At 51.6% G+C, this 18167-nt stretch overlaps 1 protein-coding gene across 3 annotated transcripts in view; it reads left to right on the top strand.

Moving 5' to 3' along the window:
• The first annotated feature begins 392 nt into the window (after positions 1 to 392).
• Positions 393 to 18167, top strand: part of LOC140410900 (uncharacterized) — a 160664-nt gene continuing 142889 nt past the window's right edge. The window contains exon 1 of one of the 3 annotated variants that reach the window (XR_011940762.1): positions 393 to 977. Coding sequence is in view for 2 of the 3 variants with exons in the window: in XM_072499680.1 (XP_072355781.1) it covers positions 752 to 977 (226 nt within the window). In the remaining variant the exon portion in view is untranslated. The remainder of the gene's footprint in view (positions 978 to 18167) is intronic. The other 2 variants (XM_072499680.1, XM_072499679.1) reach the window with 2 other exon arrangements.

The raw sequence follows: 18167 nt of genomic DNA, 5'->3' as shown, positions 1-18167 counted from the left end.
GCCCACAATCTTCAGGAACATCTTTAAGACCCAGAATTTGAATTGCATTTAGCAAATGCTACTATGAAAAAAACTACCAGTCAAACAAATCTGTTCCTACGTTGACTGGGTCACTATTTCAGGTAAAATTCTGACATGTTATAAATTACTGTTGAACAACTCACCACTTTACATTAAGTGTATGATTTGACATTAAATTCCTAGCCTGTATCTGTTTGTGCTCCTAGAATGGTGCTCTAGAAGAAGAAATATCTATTCAGACCATTACAGGTTTATAGGTCCTCAGCTGAATGTCTATCACAGATTTTAAATCCTTTGTGGAGGTTGGATTGACAGATTAGCACCTCCCTGTGTCGCAATATAGGCCACTCCCTTTTTATTACCAGAGGAGTTCAGGTTGGCCTTTGTTGTGTTTGCAGTGCAGATGTACTCTCTACTGTGGAAACACGGTGAGTGTTGGAGTGAAACAAATTAAGCACACTGCATTTGAAGTTTCATTTTGTGACAAAGCCATCACAAAGTTTAACGTTGAGAACTTTGTGTACCTGCCTCTGATATATATACATAAATATATGTGTGTGTGCATATATATATATATCAAAATATTTATTTATTAATTTGAGAAACATTCCAGCCTTGGCGAAGAAACCGACTCCAGACAACAATTCTCTTATATCTACGGCTTGCCTACGCTGAGATCATTGACATTTGCCCATCAGAAGTTTCAGCTGTGTCGTTGAAAGATTGAACAATGGAGACATTCTGTGACTCATGCAGGCAGCACCTGAAGAATTTGGTGGAACTGATACAGAGGGCCTCAGAAAATCTCTGGCAGAAAATAAAATACTTTTTCGAGTCAATGCAGTGTTGCTGCTGCCTGAAACGGAATAAATCTGCACCGTACAGACTTTACAAGCCAGTTCTACAACAACACGAAAAAGAAGCTGCACAGGAGTTTTTACAGCACATAGAAGAAGGTAAGCTTGGGTCTACCAGACAGCATTTCTTCCAGGCTAGTATATTTGCTTTATTATACTTTTGACTCGCTGCCTTGAGTTGGGGTGAGGTGGGGAATTGTGGCCTGCTTCCCAATCGGGTTTATTTGAATCTTTTTGTGATATTTTTAGAATAAAAGGATTGCATTGCAAAAACATTGTTGAAGTCCCTATATTTGTTTTTAGTCTTTTTACCCTTACATTGTTTTCCTAGGCTAATCATTCCAGCACAATTCTGGAGTGTATTCACTTTGCACAATTATATTAGACTTTGATTATCAATATCATCTCAACATGGGACTTCCGGTGACGGGGATGTGCTGCGCAGATGCTCAAAAGGTGACTCCCCCCCTAAGAACTCAAAATTAGGCTCTTTTAGTCAAAATAGCAGAAAAAAGCATCCCCTCACCCTCTCCAATTGAAACCCAAAGAGTGATGCCGAACAAGAGAAGCTGCGAAAAGCAGAAGAAACAAGGAGAAACGGGCGAATGGGATGGCAGACCCAAGAGGTGAAGAAACTCCAGCCACACCCAAAAGAGAGGGACCAACAACAAGCCGTTCACAAAGCACCCCCTCGCCGAAGAGTGGATGGAAGAAGTTTCTCGCCAGGGAGCTAAGGGAGCACAAAGAGGATATTAAGGCCGACATAAAAGCAGTGGTCAAGGCGGCGGTGGCGGAGGGTCTGGCCACCATGCAGGTGGCCCTGGACAAGGCAGAGAGGCAACTAGTGGGCCAGGGGAACACCATCAAAGAACTGGAAAAGCCTCAACAGACCAGAGCGACCGGATCAGCCGGCCTAGGGATGGAGAAAGCGAGGTTGGTGGCGACACCGGTGAGCCTAAAGGGGAAGATAGAGGAGCAGGAGAACTGTTTGCTGCGCCAATATCTGAGGATAATGGGCCTGTCGGAGGAAACCGAAGACTACGTGGCCCAGATGTTGGGAAACCTGGTGGGAAGGGACAGATTCCCCAACCCGCCAGAGATAGACAGAGTCCACAGAGTCCACTGGCGTTGTAAGCAACAGTGCTAACCACTGTGCTAGCGTGCAGCCCTAGGTTAGAGGGGTATATGGGGGTGGGGTGGGGGGAGAACAGTAGGGGAGAGACAACAACAGGGGGGGAGGAAGGATGGGGGAAGCAGAACCTAAGGGGGAACAAAGGGACGAGGGCGGGAATGGCTTTAGGCCTGCTACAAAAGGGCAACACAAGGCAACAAGAAACAAAATGGTACGGCAAACAGCCAGTTTGGAAGGTCCCCGAACAAAGGGAAATCCCAGAGTGCAGGGCTCACCAACATGGCGTACACATGGTTGGAGCGCAGGGGCCCGGCCACATGTTCTGGGCCTGCCCCCGACTTGTTAGGTTCTGGACAACCTTCTTTGAGGCAATGTCCAAGATTGTGGGGGTGAGGGTAGAGCCAAGCCCAAAGGTGGCAGTCTACAGAGTATCAGAGCATCCAGAAGTCTTCATGGGGAAGGGGGCCGACGCTCTAGCCTTTGCCTCCCTAATCACACACTGAAGAATGCTGCTCGGCTGGCGATCAGCAGCACCAAAGCTGCGGACTGGCTGTCCGACCTGTCGGAATTTCTCCACCTGGAGAAAATCAAATTCGCCATCCGAGGGTCGGAAGAGGGCTTCCACAAGGCATGGAAGCCAATCACCAACTTGTTCCAGGACCTGTTTGTAGCCAACAGGGCGGGGGGGGACGGGGCACAGACGGACCACAGATCGTAAAGGTGAGGGGAGGGAAGGAGGTGGGGGGTGGGGGTGGGGGTAGGTGCAAAAGCCCATATAAAAGACCACAGGGCACAAGGGGAATAGCTGTAGGGGACAGGCTCAAGGCCATACGGAGACCCAGAAGGAGCAGCTATAGTCAGGGAGACACACGCTAGGGGCAACACTAAGAAGACCAATTGAGGCAGTTCGGTCAAATGGGGCCCACAGCCACAGATGGGGGCAAAAAATGTAGATGTAAATATGTATAATGATACTTATTTATTCGTGTTTTGCTTTTCTCGTTCTTTGGTCTTGTTATTTTAATTGCACCTTGATGGCTTTGGTTTGATGTCAGGGGCGGTTTTGACAATTGTATTTAACGTATGAACTGAATCGTGTAACATGAAATTGTGAAAACCAATAAAACAGTAAAAAAAATATCATCTCAACATGGTATGTTTTAAAGTTACAATTATATAACAATTTATTAGGTGCAATTTGACAAACAAAAGGTCATGTTTTGGGTGGATATCGCGAGGTGTTTCAGTGCAGGACTCACAATTGAAGCGCCATTTTTAAATGCTGTCCCGATCTTTCGATCCCCTCCGACTTCTCCACTGCCCAACGTAGCTCTTAGGGGCCCTTGAGCCTCCCACCTCCCGACTCACCCCATCTCTTAAGGGAAGGGAACTCCGGGCCCGGTCCCTGGCAGGGGCAAGCTGGCATTTGGGCACCTTTACACTGCCATCTTGGCACCCTGGCAGTGCCCCTGAGAGAGCTGAGGTGTATATTAGCATCTATTCCAGTAGAAGGAGTTTTGATCTCTCTCTTAAATGATGATTCAGAATGGGGAGCCAGTTCATCTGTGCTTCCTCTGCTTTTCTTGATTACAAGGTGCCTGTACAATGAAGTGTGAGATTCCAGAGGCTTGAAAAAATAATGGGCTCGATTTAACGAAAAATAAACAGAGTCCCATCTTGGGCATATTTAGTGGGGTGTTTCGTGGCGCCTGCAGCGACGAGAACGACTCTGCTATTAAACGGGATTCTTGTTCTTTTTCGGGCCTTGGTGAGGAAGCCCCACCGAAGCAACACTTAGCTTTATTTCTTCATTGGGTTCAGGAAGAGGTCAGGGCGCCTTTTTAAAATACCGCCCCGATCTCTCGACCCCCCACCAACCCCCAACCTATTGATTAGGGGGTCTGCGAGCCCCCCCCCTCACCCCACTTCATAAGGACACTCCCATGCCCGATCCCTGGCATGGGCAAATTGGCACCTGAGCACCTTTGGCAGTGCCCCTGAAAGGCTGGCAGTGCCAAGGTGACTGAGTGGCATGGGGGGTGTCAGGGTAACACCCTTCCCATAACCCCACACCTGAGGGCCTCCGATCATCTGGGAGACACCCCCACCACCCACCGCAAGCGCAATTATATGTTTGTGGAAACCAGTGCTCAACTTCACCATGGCGAGGTCTCCCAATTAAGGGATACTCCGATGCAGATATATTCAGGTGAGCCTAACTGCTCACTTGATTACGCAAAGTAGATCCCGCTTAGTTAGGGTGAGTTCCAGATCGTGATGTCTCATGAGACCTTGTTCGATCTCACGAGGCATCCTGAGCGTTGTAAATCTTGTGAGAGGCCTCTCGGGAGATTTAACGGCCTCGAAGCGTCGCCGAGTCTGGTGCGACAAAGCTCTACGATCATGCCCAATTATTTTGTTCCTGTCTCTTCTAGTGGTGGTTCTCAAACAAAAGGCCAACCCTGTGGGCAGGTGACGTGTAGCAATCACTTTTTTTAGTTCAGCAGAAAGTCCATTTTTAAAAATAACAATAAGGATAAAGTTTTGAACACACAGTGTTGGTGCTCTTTGCATGTGGTAGGAACCCTAATTGCACTATCTCAAATGACTCATATTCTGTATCCTATAATAATCCTTCAAGGACAATTTGGGATGAACAATAAATTATGTCCTTACCAGTGACACGCACGTTCCATAAAATAATGTTGAAAATGTTATTCTGTGAAAGAAATCTGTTTGCTTTTATGAATGATCATATTGCGAATGTGGATGTAGCTCTGCATCCTGAAAATGATTGCCTTGTGGCACTGACCTTGTGTATGCCAAGACTTGCACAAAAGTATCACCAGGACAGATAACAAGATTGAAAAAACTTCAAGAACAATTCAATGCCTGTCAGAGAGAGTCCGCAGCTTTATTTGTCCCTTTATAGTTCTCCAAGGTTGAATGGTATGGGGGAGTCAGTGGCTTAGTGGTATTGTCATTGAACTAGGGACCCAGGGACATGCTCTTGGCACTGGGTTCGAATCTTGCAACGGCAGTTGGTGAAATTTGAATTTGATAAAAATAAAATCTGGAATTAAAAGTCCATGAAACCATTGTTGATTGTTATTAAAAAATGAAATCGCTGGCTTTGAAAGCAGACCAAGGCAACCTGCAGCACGGTTCAATTCCCGTAACAGCCTCCCCGAACAGGCGCCGGAATGTGGCGACTAGGGGCTTTTCGTAACTTCATTTGAAGCCTACTTGTGACAATAAGCGATTTTCATTTCATTTAATTTCATCTGGTTCACCAATCCCTTTAGGGAAGGAAATCTGTCATCCTTACCTGGTCTGGCCTAGGGTGGCACATTGGCTCAGTGATTAGCACTGCTGCCTCACAACGCTAGGGACCCGGGTTTAATTCAGGCTTTGGTTAACTGTCTGTGTGGAGTTTGTACATTCTCCCAGTATCTGCGTGGGTTTCCTCCAGACACTCCTCCCACAGTCCAAAGATGTGCAGGTTAGGTGGATCGGCCATGCTAAATTTCCCCTCAGTGTGCAAAGGTTAGGTGGGGTTATGGGATTGCAGGGGAGTGTGGGTGGGCCTAGGCAGAGTGCTCTTTCTGAGGGTTGGTGTAGACTCGATGGGCCGAATGGCCTTCTTCTGCACTGTAGAGAATCTATGATTCGATGTGACTCCAGATCCACAGCAATGTGGTTGACTCTTAAATACCCTGAGGGATGGGCAATAAGGCCCAGCTGGCGATGCCCACATCCCTTGAACGAATAAAAAAAATAAGAACAGAAATCACATCATTAACGTTATGGCATTAAACAGCAATGCTAATGTCCATTCCTTTACTAAAATCCCTTTCCTTCCTTCCCTAAACCCTCCTTCTGTAGTTCAGTTTATTTGATCACACATTTTGTTGTGAGGTGGTCTCCATGTTCATAGCACTGTATTAGAGCTTCCAAAGGTAGTTTGGATTTGTCTCTTCTCTTCTGAAGTGGGGGTGTGGGAATCAGGCAGATTGCTTTGGATGAATTGCTGATCAAAAGAAAGAGATGGGTCAATGCTAAGCAACCAGGTTAATCGTGATATATTTCCTCGTCCGAGTGTAATCTGACACGCATAATGCTCACCAATTTATCACCCACTAAACTCCCAGGCTCTTCCACGTCAGCCAGATTGTCCAAGCTCCCCATTCACATTAAGTACACGTCAGCAACTTCTAAACCACTATTAAAGAACTGCTGCTAAAAGTTAGAATGACACGGAGACGTAAGTGCGCATATATGGTGAAAGATATTATTGCAGACTTTTAAAAAGTCAATATAGAGTAAAATGTTGCCATTAATATTACTTGCCCCAGCAAATGCGGAAGCAGAATTTGTGGCCAAATGCAACATCCTCTCTGTTGCGCAACTGATAAAATGGAGGTGAAGTGGGAGTGAGGAAATTTTGACACTCCAGAGAGCTGCAGTGCAACAGCTCTGGTCGGGAAAAGTGAACAGGATATAGGACGTGGGAGTACATGTCACATCGTACAAAAATAAGAGGCTGGATTTTCCAGGGTGCTGCTCGCCACCACGTTCCTCCCCTACCCATTTAAAAAAATGAAAATGACCAAACCTCAGAAGACAAAAATGGCCGCAGTGCTCACGGGGAGGCTTTAACAAGCTGAGAGTCAGACATCCGGCTCTCAGTGTAAGGGAGCCCCAGCCTTGATCAGATTGACTGGCAGCTCTTCGAAATCCCAGCAGCGCCAGAAGTGAGCAGTGGGCGCCGCCGGGACCATAAGAACAGCCACAAAGAAGTGTCAGAGACACTGAACAAATTGAGCCTGGGTTACTTGGGTGGGGAAGGATCGGGTACTGTGGGAAGGGTTAGGTAGGGGGTTGGTGGTTGGTTCTGGAGACAAGATGGGGAGGCACAAAGGGTCGGTACAATCTTCGGCATGTGCCCTCGACGCGCACAGTACCTGAAGGCGGTGTCCTTCTTCCTTTTCTCCATAGAACCATAGAATTTCTACAGTGCAGAAGGAGGTCATTTGGCCCATTGAGTCTGCACCAACCTTCTGAAAGAGCACCCTGTCCAGGCCCAATCCCCCGCCCTACACCCGTAAACCCATAATCCCACCTAATCTGAATATCTTTGGGCACTAAGGGGCAATTTAGCACAGCCAATCCACCTAACCTGCACATCTTTGAACTGTGGGAGGCAAGCGGAGCACCCGGAGGAACGCAGACACGGGGAGAACGTGCAAACTCCACACAGATAATTACCCAAGGCCGGAATTGAACCCTGGCCCCTAGCGCAGTGTGGCAGCAGTGCTAACTAGTGTGCCAACCTGCCGCCCCGTTCACCAACCTGGGTGAAATACGCTTGACCACCTTCTACTGCCCAGCGTATTATGGCAGTGGAGGTGGTTTGAGGCACTTAATTGCCATTTCATTGGGTCGGTGGCCTTGTGAGCACTGCTTACCCATACCCAGTATTATGGGACCAGGTGGGGTGTGCCAACCTGACTTCTTTTACATGCCCCACTGGCATGAAAAGTGGGACTGACCCTTTGAGGGGTAAGGAGGAGATCCCTCCTGTTTCTCCTGTCCAAACCCTCTGGGGATGCCATCCAGATAAGGGTGGGGTTGGTCATTGTCCTTCCAGATGATAGTGTCTCTCTTGACTGTCATCTACTTGAGATGTCGTGTAACAATCTTGCTTTGTTTTAAACATGTCTGAGAGGGAGTCAACCATCACCCCTACAATGATTCTATCAAATAGTCATTTGGTAGAACAGAACTTGAGAATTGCTGAAAAAAGACATCTTGTGGAAGCTTCTCATTTTGTACTCATCAAGAATACCAATGTCAGGAGAAACACAATTTTATAATGTATGAGAAGAGAGTTCTGATTGCTTGGAAAATGAACTCTGATTGGTAAGAGACGTTGCCATGGGGAATGCACCAGTTTTTAAAAAAAGTGTCTTTATTCCAAATTTTCAACATTTTTACAATTTACAATGAACACAACCCCCCCCACCCCCCCCACTCAACACATTAAACCCCCCAACCCCGACCTCCCTCCCCCAGTCCCTCCCTCAGCAGTCAAAATGCATAATAAACAAACCCCAACAATTGCAGAACCCATCACTCACCTTCCCCCTACTCCCCCTAGAGCAACTTTCACTTTCTCTAGGGTCAAAAACTCCAACAGGTTCCCCTCCACGCCGAGGCACAGGGTGGAGAAGCTGACCTCCATCCCAACAAGACCCGCCTGCGAGAAATTAGCAAGGTAAAGGCTAAAACAGCTGCCCCGCACCCGCCTGCAGCTCCGGCCGGTCCGACACCCCGAATCTGGCTGCTATGGGACTGGGCTCCACATCCACATGCAGAACCCCCAAAATGGTGCTGAAAACTGTCCTCCAAAACCTTTCCAGCTTCGGGCAGGACCAAAACATATGCATAGGGTTCGCAGGGCCCCTCCCCACATCGCTCACCGACATCCCCGGCCCCCTCGATCAGCCGGCTCATCCTTGACTTTGTAACGTGTGCCCTGTACTCTACCTTCATCTCTATCAGCCCCAGCCTCGTGCACAAAGTTGAGGCATTTACCCTCCGCAGCACCTCACACCACAACCACCAGCGCCGTCTCTGGCTCTTCCTCCCACGTCGCCTTAACCCCTTGTGGTAGTATGCATTAGGGGTCGTGTGGGACTGTGAAGCCGTGATGTCATTGGCTGACAGATCCCGGGTCCTGGTTGGACGTTGACCTCTAGCTCCGCCCTGAAGGAAGAGTATAAGTACCAGGAGTCCTCCCCCGCAGGCAGTCTACTACTGAACTGCGGGGGAACAGTCACGCTTAATAAAGCCTCATCGACTTCACTCTATTCGTCTCTCGGAGTCTTTGTGCGCTACAATTTATTAAGCGTGACTAAAGGACTATGGAGCTCAGGATCATCCCGGAATGCCTGAGGATCAGCCCCCACGCAGTGAACGCTGCAGCAGCTTTCAAGCACTGGCAGACTTGTTTCGAGGCCTACCTCAGAACGGCCACCGGCCGGGTCACAGAAGACCAAAAACTACAGGTCCTGCACTCGAGGTTAAGCACGGAGATTTTCTCCCTCATCGAAGACGCAGAGGATTTCCAGACGGCGTTCGCAGCACTAAAAAGTCTCTATGTTCGCCCAGTAAACCAGATCTACGCTCGCTATCAACTCGCAACGAGACGGCAAAGTCCCGGAGAATCGACAGATGAATTCTACGCCGCGCTACTAATTTTGGGACGGGCCTGCAGCTGCCCGCCGGTGAACGCAAACGAACACACGGACATGTTAATGCGCGATGCTTTTGTGGCAGGTATGAACTCCTCCCAAATCCGCCAAAGACTTCTAGAAAAAGGGTCGCGAGGACTCTCAGAGGCACGGGCCCTAGCAGCCTCCCTAGACGTGGCCGCGCGAAATACCCGCGCCTACGGCCCTGACCGCGCGGCAGCCCATTGGGCTCCGTACGCACCCGTCGCAACAAACCCACCCCCCCCCCGGACACCCCACAAGCTTGCGCGGTTCAAACGCCAAGCCGCTCCGGGGGAGCCCGCTGCTATTTCTGCGGCCAGGCGAAACACCCCCAGCAGCGCTGCCCGGCCCGCGCAGCGATCTGTAAGAGCTGCGGGAAAAAGGGCCATTTCGCGGCTGTGTGCCGGTCCCGCGAGGTCGCCGCTGTCCCGGGAGAACAGGGAGCCCTGCACGTCGTTTACGCTCCCCATCCCCCCCAGCGCCCCATGTATGACCCGCCGGCGCTACCACTCTGGGTCCCGACCACCACTCTCCCCGGAGAACAGGGAGCCCTGCACGCCGTTTACGCTCCCCAACCCCCCCCCGCGCCCCATGTATGACCCGCCGGCGCTACCACTTTGGGTCCCGACCACCGCTCTCCCCGGAGAAGAGGGAGTTCTGCGCGTCTCTAACGCTCCCCAACCCCCCCCCCCCGCCCACGCCCCATGTATGACCCGCCGGCGCTACCAATTTGGGTCCCGGCCACCGCTGTCCCCAGAGAAGAGGGTGCCCCGCGCGTTCCTAACGCTCCCCAACCCCCCCAGCGCCCCATGTGCGACCCGCAGGCGCCGCCATTTTGGGTCCCGGCCAACACGAGGGGAAGAAGGGCGCCGCCATCTTGGACCACCCCAGACCTGTGCGACGCATGGGGGCGGCCATTTTGTCCACCCCCGCCGCCATCTTGTGACCCCCCAGCCATGTGCGATGTATGGGGGCAGCCATCTTGTTCACCCCCGACGCCATCTTGGACGGCAACAACGGACCCCAGTGTCGACGGCTCCACGGGGTTCGAAGAAGACGCTCAACCATTACAACCACGTATGGCTTCAATGACGCTGGACCAAGCACGGCCCCGGACGCTCCAGACGACAACGACAACGGTGCTGATAAACGGGCACGAGACACCATGCCTGGTCGACTCCGGGAGCACGGAGAGCTTTATCCACCCCGACACGGTAAGACGCTGTTCTTTGACCATCCGTCCCAGCGCACAAAAGATTTCCCTAGCTGCAGGATCCCACTCCGTACAGATTAAAGGCTTCTGCATAGTTACCCTAACGGTGCAAGGGAGGGAGTTCAAAAACTACAGGCTCTACGTCCTCCCCCAACTCTGCGCCCCCACATTACTGGGATTAGACTTCCAGTGCAATCTACAGAGCCTAACCTTCAAATTCGGCGGCCCAATACCCCCACTCACTATCTGCGGCCTTGCAACCCTCAAGGTGCAACCCCCATCCTTGTTTGCAAACCTCACCCCGGATTGCAAACCCGTCGCCACTAGGAGCAGACGGTACAGCGCCCAGGACCGGACCTTCATTCGGTCCGAAGTCCAGCGGCTACTAAAGGAAGGCATAATCCAGGCCAGCAATCGTCCCTGGAGAGCACAGATGGTAGTAGTGAAGACAGGGGAGAAACAAAGGATGGTCATTGACTATAGCCAGACCATCAACAGGTACACACAACTAGACGCGTACCCTCTCCCCCGCATATCCGACATAGTCAATCGGATTGCCCAATATAAGGTCTTCTCCACCGTGGACCTCAAGTCCGCCTACCATCAGCTCCCCATCAGCCCAAGTGACCGCAAGTACACAGCCTTCGAGGCAGACGGGCGATTATACCATTTCCTAAGGGTCCCATTTGGCGTCACAAACGGGGTCTCGGTCTTCCAACGAGAGATGGACCGAATGGTTGATCAACACGGGTTACGGGCCACGTTCCCGTATCTCGACAATGTAACCATCTGCGGCCACGATCAGCAGGACCACGACGCCAACCTCCAAAAATTCCTCCAGACCGCTAAAGCCTTGAACCTCACGTACAACGTGGACAAGTGCGTTTTTAGCACAAACCGGCTAGCCATCCTGGGCTACGTAGTGCGCAATGGGATAATAGGCCCCGACCCCGAACGTATGCGCGCCCTCATGGAATTTCCCCTCCCGCACTGCTCAAAAGCCCTAAACCGCTGCCTGGGGTTCTTTTCATACTACGCCCAGTGAGTCCCCCAGTACGCAGACAAGGACCGCCCCCTAATACAGACCACGACCTTCCCTCTGTCGATAGAGGCTTGCCAGGCCTTCAGCCGCATCAAAGCGGATATCGCAAAGGCCACGATGCGCGCCATCGACGAGTCCCTCCCCTTCCAGGTCGAGAGCGACGCCTCCGACGTAGCTCTAGCGGCCACCCTTAACCAAGCGGGCAGACCCGTGGCCTTTTTCTCCCGAACCTCCACGCTTCAGAAATCCGCCACTCCTCAGTGGAAAAGGAAGCCCAAGCCATAGTGGAAGCTGTGCGACATTGGAGGCATTACCTGGCCGGCAGGAGATTCACTCTCCTCACGGACCAACGGTCGGTAGCCTTCATGTTCGATAATGCACAGCGGGGCAAAATCAAAAACGACAAGATCTTAAGGTGGAGGATCGAGCTCTCCACCTTCAACTACGAGATCTTGTATCGTCCCGGAAAGCTGAACGAGCCGTCCGATGCCCTATCCCGCGGCACATGTGCCAACGCACAAATTAACCGCCTCCAAACCCTCCACGAGGACCTCTGCCACCCGGGGGTCACTCGGTTCTACCACTTTATTAAGTCCCGCAACCTCCCATACTCTTTAGAGGAGGTCCGTACAGTCACAAGGAACTGCCACATCTGCGCAGAGTGCAAACCGCATTTTTTCAGGCCGGATGGTGCGCACCTGATTAAGGCTTCCCGCCCCTTTGAACGCCTTAGTCTGGATTTCAAAGGACCCCTCCCCTCCACCGACCGCAATATATACTTCCTTAATGTGGTGGACGAGTACTCCCGCTTCCCATTCGCCATCCCCTGCTCTGACATGACCGCGGCCACAGTCATTAAAGCCCTGAACACCATATTCACACTGTTCGGTTGCCCCGCATACGTCCACAGCGACAGGGGGTCCTCCTTCATGAGCGACGAGCTGCGCCAGTTCCTGCTCAGCAACGGTATAGCCTCGAGCAGGACGACCAGCTACAACCCCCGGGGGAACGGGCAAGTAGAGAGGGATAACGGCACGGTCTGGAAGACGGTCCTACTGGTCCTACGGTCCAGGGACCTCCCAGTTTCACGGTGGCAGGAGGTCCTCCCGGACGCCCTCCACTCCATCCGGTCACTACTCTGAACTAGCACTAACCAAACGCCTCATGAGCGCCTCCTTGTCTTCCCCAGGAAGTCCTCCTCTGGAACGTCGCTGCCGACCTGGCTGGCGGCCCCAGGACCCATCCTGCTCCGAAAACATGTGCGGGCGCACAAGTCGGACCCGTTGGTCGAAAGGGTTCACCTCCTTCACGCGAACCCGCAGTACGCTTACGTGGAGTACCCCGACGGCCGACAGGACACGGTCTCCCTGCGAGATCTGGCGCCCGCCGGCAACACACACACCCCCCCGACACCAATCACCCCCTTCCTGCCACCGCCGCACCCCGCGACCGCCCCCTTCCCAGGAGGATCGGTCCTCCTCCCAGGCCCGACCAGGAGTGAAGCCCAAGCTGAAACCGTAAGGCTCCCGGAGACGACAACACCGGAACAAGCACCACCACCACCACCGGGGCCGAGGCGATCGACACTGACGACCAGACCGCCCGACCGACACGTGGCGTCGATCTAACACTACAATATGTGGACTTTTAACAAGAACATTTTGTCTTTTTCCTGACGATTACAGTAAATAGTTCGAAACAAAAAAACCTTGTACATACTGTAATAACATGCGAAAGTTTTCCTCCCAGGACCAGCCTTGTAAACCCTTACCACCATGTGAAGCATCACCCCGCCGGGTTCATTTTTAACAAGGGGTGAATGTGGTAGTATGCATTAGGGGTCATGTGGGACTGTGAAGCCGTGATGTCATTGGCTGACAGATCCCGGGTCCTGGTTGGACGTTGACCTCTAGCTCCGCCCTGAAGGCGGAGTATAAGTACCAGGAGTCCTCCCCCGCAGGCAGTCTACTACTGAACTGCGGGGGAACAGTCACGCTTAATAAAGCCTCATCGACTTCACTCTATTCGTCTCTCGGAGTCTTTGTGCGCTACACCCCTTCCATGGACACCCATCCTCCTCCAAACTCCTGCCATAAATCGTCGAGAGGATCCCCCTCTACAACCGAGAATGCACCAGTTAATGGTGGCTGACAATTAACTGCCAAGCATGGTTTGAAAACTTAAAGCATGCAGCTGATTCTTGATTGAGGAATTAACAAGCGAATGGCAATCACTAATTTTGTTTAGCTGAAACAGGCGCATTGCTCTTCCTGTCTGCAAAGAACAGGACCATGTCTATTAATATATGTAGCTCCCAGTGCACACAAATGCGCCACACTGTTGGGTGGCATGGTGGCGCAGTGGTTAGCACTGCTGTCTCATGGCCCCGAGGACCCGGGTTCAAACCTGGCCCCGGGTCATTGTTCGTGTGGAGTTTGCACATACCCCCTGTGACTGCGTGGGTCTCACCCACACAACCCAAAGATGTGCAGGGTAGGTGGATTGGCCAAGCTAAAGTACCCCTTAATTGGGAAAAAAGAAAATTGGGCACTTTAAAATTATTTTTTAAAATGCGCCACACTGCGAGCCCTAATGACAATCTTAAATCGGTTGTCAGCTTAATTTCTTTTTCACCAATCGCGCAGTCGCTGTGGCGCTGATCGGGGGCCGTTGAAAGCGACCCCGGGGCGATTCTGCGCACTCGACGGGCCGAGTGCCCGCTGAGTCTCGCTGTCGTCGTTTGCATATGGTCCTATCCTGCGGGACCTCGGCATTCTGGCTGCGGGGGGGGGGGGGGCTCCACGGTGGCCAGGCCCGCGATCGGGGGCAACCGATTGGCGGGCGCGCTAATTCCAGGGTGGGGGGCCTTTGTTCCTCTGCGCCGGGCCCCTGTAGGGCTCCACCATGTTGCTCACGGGCTGGTGCGGAGACGGCCATGGCGCCGGCGTAGCGGGCTGGCTTTCGGTGCCGGATCAGCGCACAGCACTCCGGCGCCATTCTAGCCCCCGAGGACGGGGAGAATAACTGGGCCTGGAGGCCTGTTGACGCCAGCGTCTCTCACGCCGCTTTTGATGCCGGCACAACACTTGGCCGGGTCCACATTGCCGGTGCTGTAATGAAGCCCCGCGCATGCGCCAACTCGCGTCGGCCGGCGGAGGCCCTTCGGCGCCGGTTGGCGTGGCGCCAAGCCCCTTTCCCGCCGGCCAGCAAACCACTCCGGGGCGGGCCTAGCCCGTGAAAGTACGGAAGACTCCGTACCTCTGGGGTGGCCCGATGCGCGGGAGCGTCAGCGGCCGCTGACAGTTTCCCGCGCATGCGCAGTGGAGGGAGTCTCCTCCGCCTCCGCCATGGTGGAGACCGTGGCGGAGGCGGAAGGGAAAGAGTGCCCCCACGGCACAGGCCCGCCCGCGGATCGGTGGGTCCCGATCGTGGGCCAGGCCACCGTGGGGGCACCCCCCGGGGTCAGATCGCCCCGCGCACCCCCAGGACCCCGGAGCCTGCCCACGCTGCCTTCTCCCGCCGTTCAAAAGTTGGTTTAATCCACGCCGGCGGGCCAGGCAATTTATCGGCGGGACTTCGGCCCATCCGGGCCGGAGAATCGAGCGGGGGGGCCCGCCAACCAGCGCAGCCTGATTCCCGCCCCCGCCGAATATCCGGTCCCGGAGACTTCGGCAACCGGCGGGGGCGGGATTCACGGCAGCCCCCGGCGATTCTCCAACCCGGCGGGGGGTCGGAGAATGACGCCCCAGTATCCAATTTTGTGATTGATCTGGGACTTGTATAAGCCCAAATTGATCCAGAAAGGTGGATTGATGACCTGTCATTAAAATCTTTAAATTGCAGGTTCAGCTTTAAGAGGTTTCTGAATATCCAAGATATCCAAGCAACTGTACACTTCTCCACAAAAGGGATTCCCCATGCTTTCCCTGTAATGGCTGCCTACATCAACTGGTTAGGGTCTTCCCCATTTTAGTCCAATATTCTCGGGACTTGTAAGTGACAAATCCCAGCTTTTGCTGGGTTTTTAAATCTGCCTACTCAGCCATCATGAATTTTCAATCAATTTTCTTTCCCCTTTGTTTGCAGTGGACTTGGTCGGCATGTGTTCAGGTGCTGCCACTGGAATAGGGTTCTCGGATTGTGATTTAAACGGTGATTTCTGACCACTGCTGTATTTAATTTTCTTTACAGGACTCGTGTTGTGCAGAAATCTTAATTTTTTAGCTCACTACTGCTAGGTCTGCTGACCCTGCGCACTCTGTGTACTGAAGTTGGGCTTCCACAGGATTCAATGAAGTCATCAGCTGCACTGAGGAATTTAATTTCTGCCTTCAGCTTTCAAGCCTTTCTTTGGAGCTAGTTTCTGGCAATTTCCATTTGCATCTTTGTTTTTTGGTCATTTCTTCAGGTCGGAATGTTTCTTTGATTTTTCCTTTGGTTTCTCAGGATTTTAGTTTTCTTCTTTGAGGTTTGAGTGGTTCCATTCGCTGCCACCATGTTGTAAGTTTTGGAGCATAGTTTGGTTGGTCTTATTAAGGTATTCATAGTCTTGGCTTGTTAAACAGTAAGTATTTATTAACTACTAGAAGCTCGAGGAGAGTGCAAGAGGAGGAGGCAAAGGCAGGCAGCAGCGGCACCTAGAAGAGAACACGAGAGGAGGACACTGGGACAGGCAGTCATAGAACATAGAACATAGAACATTACAGCGCAGTACAGGCCCTTCGGCCCTCGATGTTGCACCGACCTGTGAAACCACTCTAAAGCCCATCTACACTATTCCCTTATCGTCCATATGTCTATCCAATGACCATTTGAATGTCCTTAGTGTTGGCGAGTCCACTACTGTTGCAGGCAGGGCATTCCACACCCTTACTACTCTCTGAGTAAAGAACCTACCTCTGACATCTGTGTTATATCTATCTCCCCTCAATTTAAAGGTATGGTCCCTCGTGCTAGACATCACCATCCGAGGGAAAAGGCTCTCATTGTCCACCCTATCCAATCCTCTTATCATCTTGTATGCCTCAATTAAGTCACCTCTTAACCTTCTTCTCTCTAACGAAAACAGCCTAAAGTCCCTCAGCCTTTCCTCATAAGATCGTCCCTCCATACCAGGCAACATTCTGGTAAATCTCCTCTGCACCCTTTCCAATGCTTCCACATCCTTCCTATAATGCGGCGACCAGAATTGCACGCAATACTCCAAATGTGGCCGCACCAGAGTGTTGTATAGCTGCAACATGACCTCATGGCTCCTAAACTCAATCCCTCTACCAATAAAAGCTAACACACCGTACGCCTTCTTAACAACCCTCTCAACCTGGGTGGCAACTTTCAGGGATCTATGTACATGGACACCGAGATCTCTCTGCTCATCCACACTGCCAAGAATCTTACCATTAGCCCAGTACTCAGTCTTCCTGTTATTCCTTCCAAAATGAATCACCTCACACTTTTCTGCATTAAACTCCATTTGCCACCTCTCAGCCCAGTGCTGCAGCTTATCCATGTCCCTCTGTAACTTGTAACATCCTTCCGCACTGTCCACAACTCCACCGACTTTAGTGTCATCTGCAAATTTACTCACCCATCCGTCTACGCCCTCCTCCAGGACATTTCGTAGAATTTACAGTGCAGAAGGAGGCCATTCGGCCCATCGAGTCTGCACCGGCTCTTGGAAAGAGCACCCTACCCAAGGTAAGCACCTCCACCCTATCCCCATAACCCAGTAACCCCACCCAACACTCAGGGCAATTTTGGACACTAAGGGCAATTTCTCATGGCCAATCCACCTACCCTGCACATCTTTGGACTGTGGGAGGAAACCGGAGCACCCGGAGGAAACCCACGCACACACGGGGAGGACGTGCAGACTCCGCACAGACAGAGAACCAAGCCGGAATCGAACCTGGGACCCTGGAGCTGTGAAGCAATTGTGCTATCCACAAGGCTACCGTGCTGCCCCGATAAAAATGCAAACAGCAGTGGCCCCAAAACAGATCCTTGTGGTACACCACTAGTAACTGGACTCCAGTCTGAACATTTCCCATCAATCATCACCATTTGTCTTCTTCCAGCTAGCCAATTTCTGATCCAAACTGCTAAATCACCCTGAATCCCATGCCTCCGTATTTTCTGCAGTAGCCTACCATGGGGAACCTTATCAAACACTTTACTGAAATCCATATACACCACATCAACTGCTTTACCCTCATCCACCTGTTTGGTCACCTTCTTTGTGAGGCATGACCTACCCTTCACAAAACCGTGTTGACTATCTCTAATCAAATTACTCCTTTCGAGATGATTATACTCCTATCTCTTATAAACCTTTCCAAGATTTTTCCCACAACAGAAATAAGGCTCACTGGTCTATAGTTACCGGGGTTATCTCTACTCCCCTTCTTGAACAAGGGGACAACATTTGCTATCCTCCAGTCTTCTGGCACTATTCCTGTAGACAAAGATGACTTAAAGATCAAGGCCAAAGGCTCAGCAATCTCCTCCCTAGCTTCCCAGAGATTCCTAGGATAAATCCCATCCGGCCCAGGTGACTTATCTATTTTCACACTTTCCAGAATTGCTAACACCTCCTCCTTGTGAACCTCAAGCCATTCTAGTCTAA

This window comes from Scyliorhinus torazame, chromosome 4, assembly GCF_047496885.1.
Source record: "Scyliorhinus torazame isolate Kashiwa2021f chromosome 4, sScyTor2.1, whole genome shotgun sequence".
NCBI classification, from domain to species: Eukaryota; Metazoa; Chordata; class Chondrichthyes; order Carcharhiniformes; family Scyliorhinidae; genus Scyliorhinus; species Scyliorhinus torazame.
Note: the sequence above shows the minus strand (reverse complement) of the source record. Positions and strands in the feature narration are given on the sequence as shown.